The sequence below is a fragment of the Gymnoscopelus braueri genome (assembly GCF_963280865.1).
Source record: "Gymnoscopelus braueri genome assembly, chromosome: 1".
In the NCBI taxonomy this organism is placed as follows: domain Eukaryota; kingdom Metazoa; phylum Chordata; class Actinopteri; order Myctophiformes; family Myctophidae; genus Gymnoscopelus; species Gymnoscopelus braueri.
In genome coordinates this window covers 16968128-16975062 of record NC_137603.1, presented here as the reverse complement: position 1 = coordinate 16975062, position 6935 = coordinate 16968128, and the positions used below count along the sequence as shown (strand labels likewise).

The 6935-nt window shown below is 43.5% G+C and overlaps 1 protein-coding gene across 1 annotated transcript; it reads right to left on the bottom strand.

Moving 5' to 3' along the window:
• Positions 1-467: 467 nt before the first annotated feature.
• LOC308084787 (X-ray repair cross-complementing protein 5-like) lies at positions 468-2690 on the bottom strand. Its single transcript, XM_080427666.1, has one exon. It carries the CDS (start codon positions 2665-2667, stop codon positions 481-483), a length of 2187 nt encoding a protein of 728 aa, XP_080283792.1. The 5' UTR covers positions 2668-2690; the 3' UTR covers positions 468-480.
• Between the last annotated feature and the right edge of the window lie 4245 nt (positions 2691-6935).

The window sequence follows — 6935 nt, the reverse complement described above, 5'->3', positions numbered from 1 at the left end:
CTGAGTCAGTGGAAGGTCTACTGCCTTAGCTCACTGTTGAAATTATTGGGGGGAAAAAAGAAAATACCCACCTCTCTGTGGTCAAAATTATATTTTATGTGCTCAATAACTTTGTTATAAGTTCTTCTTTCTTTTTTATTATCTTTATGTTAGATGTTTTACACATTTCTTCACAAATTGTGCCTTCTTTGGATTGTATCTAGCCCAGATACAATCCTTCCACTGCATGATTTTTTATTTTTTTATATATTTTTCCTTTTTTCAATGACACTGATTTTTTTTGGAAGAGATGCTTCATTGGTTACAATTAACATTCAAACATTACACTAATGCAAACTACAATAAAGTCTAATGACTTTAGCCTCACATTCCTTTCGAAGTGTGAGACAGAACAAAGGACGACAGAATGGGTTTGGTTCTGATTGAATGGACTTCTCATTCCACTATGTGTGCTCGAGAGGCTTCCCATCACCTCCCTTCTTACATCATGTCCAGCAAGTCATCCACATCTCCATCATCCTCCACTGCAGGGGCTGCTGCCTCCATCTTCGGCTGTTCTGTAACCAGGAACTGAGCAGCATCCTGTTTGGATATAGTGCTTCCCTCGACCTCGACCTTGCTGATGAGAGTTACGGCATCTTGAACAAGCAGATCCCAGAAGTCCTGCAGGCCCCTGTCTGGAATGCTCCTCTTCAGGGACTGTAGGTAGCTATTGTACAGAGCAGCATTCCCCAGCTTAATAGACTGCTCTCTAAAGGTCTGGATACAGTTGATGCACTTCATGAAGTAGTGTGTGTTATTGTTGCCAAGCAACTGCTCTATCCTTTGAGTTAGGTGCTGACAAACTTCTCCAAATGGAAGTGTCTTCTGCTTGATTAAAGAACGGAAGTCTCTGACTGGATCCACACTACCCACCGAAGTGGCAGTGCCTTCACTGATGTCAGCCAAATTGAATTCCTCCTCTTCCTCGTCCACCTTTGCCTTCTTGGAGGCAGGCTCTTCAGAGCCTTTGTCAAAAATCTGAGCACTGACCTTCAACTTCTTCTTCTTCTCTACCTCCTTCAGAGGGAACAGCTTTTTCATCTCCTCCAGTGGAGCCTTGCAGGATGCACTGATCGCCCTGGGTGGCTCCAGAATGGCCTTTAGCCATGGCTCTATGGAGGGCAGAGGAGTGTCAGGGCTCATTGCCCGATGGTGCAGACACTGGAAGAGCCTCTGGAAGGCAGGGTTGGGAATATGGTGGACCTTGAACAAATCCTCCTTCTTTCCGTTCTCATCCTCTTCTACCAGCATCATGGAGTCAATCAGAGAGTCCACTGCTGACAGCTGAGCCTCTGAGGGGTTGAACTTCTTGTATTTTTCCAAGGAAGGAAATTTGAAGTGCCTGAGGTCTTCCATGTAGGGCAGCTGAACATACATGAGACACTCGTACTTCTCCTTGACGCAAGGGAAGGCTGCTCCTACTTGAGGGCTACTGTGCCGGTCATAGGCGTAACGGACAATAGCCACCATCTTGAGTTCATCCAGTGCCCGGATAAGAGCCGACAGAGCCACTCCTGCATGCTCATCATCGCTGGGGGCAAATATTTTGACAACCTGGTTTCCCATGAACTGATGTCGCTGGATCAGGTTCTGGTTGGCAAAGCCCAGGACAGCAAAACATTTCCCATCATGCTTGTAATTCATCTGATCCTCGTCTACTTTGGAGAAGGGAACAATGTCGCTCCCATAGAGGAATCCATGAATGGTGTCATCGCTCTGCACCTCGGTCTCATTGTCGTCGTCCAGACAGAATACGGTTTCTCTCTTCACATCTTCTTTGCGGAGGGACTGAGCATCCACTGTAATCCACTTCTTCTTGAGCTTCTCACTTGCCACTGCTTTGTATCCCTCAATGCAGATGGACAGAGAGCTGCCGATGGTGAGCAGACAGGGCCAGGCCATAGGTCTCTTCTCAACACACTTGAACATGGCCAGCTTCTCAATGGCACCGCTGAAGGAGTAAACTTCATCCAAGCCATCTACGTCATCCAGACCCAGCATGATCTCTTTGACCAAATCCAGGCCGCACTGCTGTTCCTTGGACAAACTTTTGCCTCTGCCTGCATGACTGGATCCACTACTGCCCCCATCGGTTTCGCCTTCTTTACCATCATTACCTTCCACAGGGAAAGGTAAAATGAACTGCAGGTTGATGTCATCTTTTGACAGACTTTGAACGATAACCTCCAGCTGGTCCTGGTTGGCCTTGGTGCTGAGGTCCGTCAGGATGGCAATGTTGAGCCGGTCAAACTTTTTCACTTGTGTTTCTCTCTGAAGAAGATCCATGCAAACAACAAGAGCATCGAGCCAATCAGTTTGTTGACTTTCAGGCTGGATCTGATTCTGAATTCCCTCCAGAAGCTCAAAATCAGGTATCGACAGGTTGCGATGCACAGTGATATTTTGGTACTGGCCACTTTGTGCTAGCTGGTTCTTGGTAGCGTCTGTGCCAAAAAGAACCAAAGCCAATTCGTCTTTTGTCTCAGCAAAAATCTGACGCTTAACAAATTTCTGAATGACTTTTTTGGCTTCATCAAAAGGAGCTTCGTGGCCTTGAGCAGAGTTGGACATGGAAAACCCCACATCCATGCACAGCACCAAAGCTGCCTTAGCTGCTGGTGGCATGGTTTCTTTCTTTCTTTCTTTCCCTCTTTCTTCCTACTAGATACCGTGTTGCAATATATTCTGTCTGAAGATAGGACGAAGGAACGGACATCTACGTCATTCTCTCTGTCCAGCAACCAGCTGGCAGATTTCCTGAATTGAATTCCTGTCCCACTCAGTATAGTGCTTGGAAACGTGTCGTCACCACAGGGGGCGTAGCATAGTAGCTGCAGACATACTGGTGGGGGTCAATGTTAAGTCAACCTGTTTATCCCCCACCATGAAACTCCATAGTAGGACAAGACTGAGGTCATAGTGATGACATCAGTGTGGAACTCCATATTTGGGCAAGAGTGGAGGACAGACGCACACAGACAGTGATATTGATGATGATGTCGTATATTGATGATGTCATTGTGGAACTGCATAGCCTACCTTGGGAAAGAACAGAGGACAGACACAGACGCACACTCACGCACACACAGTGGAATTTATCCATGGATGTGAAAATAAATAGTAACAAAAAAAAAAACTGAGAACTACGCAAAAAGAATAATCAAATCATTACTCTGAGTTGAGGTAACAACAACAAGGAGATCAGATTTGATTTCAAACTGACAAATTCAAGCATTTGGCAACTTTGTAAGCTAAGGCCAACCCCCTCATATGAGCTAATATAAGTGACGTGATTGGTTAAAAACCTTAACTTGGAACACAGACGTGAAGGAGTGTCGATTTGCCTCGCCCCGGACCTCCGGTCCCTAGGGGGCGAGACAGTAACGCTGATGCACGAAACTCAATGTAATCTCTGTAAATCAATGCAAAGTGCTGACAATGAGTATTTTCAGGAGAGTAATAAATGTGTGGAGGAGTGAGTGAGTGGTGTTTGTTTGTGTGTCTGTTGAGATCAAGTTTGACAAGTTGATGGGCCAGGCCAAGAAGCTCACTCTAACTGTGCTTGACATCTCTGTCGAGAAAGAAAACTTCAGCGACTACAAGAAAGAGGGCTGCAGTGTCTCAGGAGGTAGAGCGTTCAATCCCCAGCTCCTCCTTGTATCGAGGGCTTAAGTGTTAAATACATTAAATTAATTCTAGTTGAATGTTCTCAAATAGAAACGTATTCAAATGTCAAAGTTTTTCAGGATCGGCATCGGACTCTGTCATCGGTCGGGCTCTACTGTTTAGTAGCAACTACTCAACAGTAGAGCCCGACCGATGCCAGATGCCACTGCTCCTAATAGTTAGGATGGGTTAAATACAGAGGATGAATTCCTGCGATGTCTAAATGTACTCGGCCCCAACAATAACTAAGGAAAACATGTATTATTATTTGAATTAAGAGACAGGTAAACGTACACTTGCACTTGCACTAAAGAGACATTTTCACCATGATGCATCTCACTTCAATTGTTCCGAGTGCCTACAATTTGCTGACTGAAAGATGTTTTGCTAAGCCCCGGATCCACACTAAATTATTAAATATAATCCTGCCCAGAGCCATCAAGTTTCTTTATCATCAAAACATTTTAAACATGTATCAGTCGGATCGGCGGTGCAACGTAGGTGTGAGGGCTGTGTAGCGGCCCAAACCTCTAGTAGACTATAAGAGAATAATGTCGAGGGTGATCTCGTTTGTAAACAACTGCCATGTTTGCCTGCGGTACAACAATGCAAAATGGAAGGTGCTGATTCACTGCTTAAAAATGACACCAGGCTACAAGCGATCGTTAACATGCATGACTGACCAGTGGGGGCTGCAGTGCGGGGGAACGGCTGGTTATTGGAGCCTTCCTGTGCCCCAGTGTGTAATGGCTCCCAGCAGCCTAGATTTAAGAAGGAGTTATCACATGTAAAACTGTCAGATAAGACTCTGTCTTCTCTGAGGTTTCCTCCAGGGGGGGAGATCACCACTGTCTTCAGAACTACAGTCTCCTTCCTCTCTGGCACAAAATGGTTCCAGATGAGTCTCTCACTTCCTCTCAGTCGCAATCTCTCAGTCCGTCACTATCAGTTTGTCTCTCTGTTTCTTTCCTGTTTATTTTACTCTCTCAAATCTCTCCCTGCATCTGTCTCTGTGTGTATCTCCCTTTCTCTCAGTGTGCGCATCCGCCTTGTTCTCACTCTATAATTACAGCTGTGGCGCAGGTTGTTTTACATTAACCCATTAAGACCTGAGGCCGCTTCTAAACATTTTCAAAATCCTAAAAAAAAAATCGGAAAAAAATATTTTAAAAAGAATTTTCACGATTTTTCAAAAATAGCAGATCTACAAGCTCGTAGCGCGGCACTCGGTGCCGCGCTATGAGCTTGTATATCTGCTATTTTTGAATAGCCTAAAGAAATCTAAAAGTGACACAGATGCGTCCCAGGTATTAATGGGTTAATAACACGTTTGGGGCCCGTGAACAACATGCTTATAAAAACATGCTAATGAATAACATGCTAATAAAATGGCAAGGCTCATTAAAATAATAAGAAATAAAAACTCAAACTCAGACTTTACTGTCACATCACAAGATTACACTAAGTATAAAGGAATGTGGTGAAATTATTTTGTGCAAGCTTCCCACAAAATGTACATAAAAGGTATAAAGGTATATATAGTGTACATATGCAAGAATGTGGTAGTGATCCAGCCGCATTGCTCCACAGTCTTGTCAAATCCTAAGGGTGTGTATGGGATCAAGAACGGTGGGATACCACGATAATAGCAGCCTGTTAACTTCATGAAAGGTATCATGTGTGGGTCTGCACTGGGGTAAATGGGGCACTTAATGTACCTGGCAGTAGGGGGACATGCACGCTGTAGGGTAATGTGCGCAGTAAAAATCCACAGTGTTCGTTTAACTCTTGAGAGTGTACTAGAGCAGCGGTTCTCAACCAGTGGTCTGGGGACCACCAGTGGTCCACGAGGGGGTTCCAGGTGGTCCCCAGCTAAGTGATGGAGAGTTGGTAACCAAACGGACCTTTATAGATCTTTAATTCTTGAGAATTAAATTATCGTTAAAGAAGTCTACATAATTAGAGAATTTAGAAGAATTGTTATTTTGATCAACGTTTGCCTGTTATCTCTCCTATGGTATCAATATCAATACATCTTGGAATTGTGGACAAAATCTTATCCAAAGATAACAAAATATTTGTCAAAATTATAATACGTTTTGGGTCTGAGAGGCTCCATCTCATCAAATGGTGGTCCGTGGCTCAAATGCCCAATAAATAATGGACCGTGGTATGAAAACAAGACCAGGAAACCTGGTTCTGCCAGACCCAGAATAAGTACTTTATAAGATCAGAGCACTACGTCACCGGACTTCACATGACGTGTCAGCCTGTGTCTATGCCCATGTATGGACGAAAGGGGGACAGACTTTCTTGGATGGGGCCGGAGGACAAAGTGACCATGCCCATGTATGGACGAAACAGGTACAAAGCCTCATGTAAGGCTTTGTACCTGTTTTGTACCAAAAACAGGTACAGGGTCTGGCAAAAAGAGTATAGGTTCTTATCAAGTACTACAGTAGCAGGATACCCAGCTTGCATGGGTTGTACTTGGAGAACACATTTCAAAAAGTTGCCCATGAACTGCCCGGGTCATAACATACCACTGTAGAACATTTCAACTCAATCCAACCTGGGTTGTGGAAGTGCATAAAAGACAAACATACACTTCAACTTAAAATGTATTATTTATTGAGGATTCTAGATTGCACACAATTCAAGATTCGTGATTCAAGATTTTAGTCATTACATCTGTGAAATGCTTTGGTTTCTGTTCCTCGACATAGCAACAATAACAACAAAGGAATTAAAGAATCACAACAAAGACAGAAGAATACATTCACCACAGAATTCCACAACTCCCCATAATCACCAATATTTATGAACATAAACCAAATGTATTAATTACCTACATTTTTTATTTACCATGGCTTGATAAAATAAAGAGGATTTTGAACTCTTTCATTTAGTTATTTCAGGGACTTCTGGAACTAATGAGCTGGAGATTTGTTGTTTCTCCCACATTCACAACATAGAAATGAATTCCACCATCAGCCAGTGGAAATTGGATCAAAGCTGAATCTTGATGGTTGGCACGATTGGGGAATAGCCGTGAAATGCGACATAACGTGGCCACTGTAGCGGCTTCAGCAGAATACAAAAGCCACATTCATTTCATAGCAGTTGCCTGATAGTAATTGCTATGATTTCATTGTAGCTTCTCTGTTATACTTAATTTACACTTCATTATACAAGGGTCTCGTTTGCTGAAAATAGACGATTGACAA

Excerpts from the sequence above, each read along its gene's own strand:
- LOC308084787 (XM_080427666.1), bottom strand. The coding sequence starts at position 2,667 with ATGCCACCAGCAGCTAAGGCAGCTTTGGTGCTGTGCATGGATGTGGGG.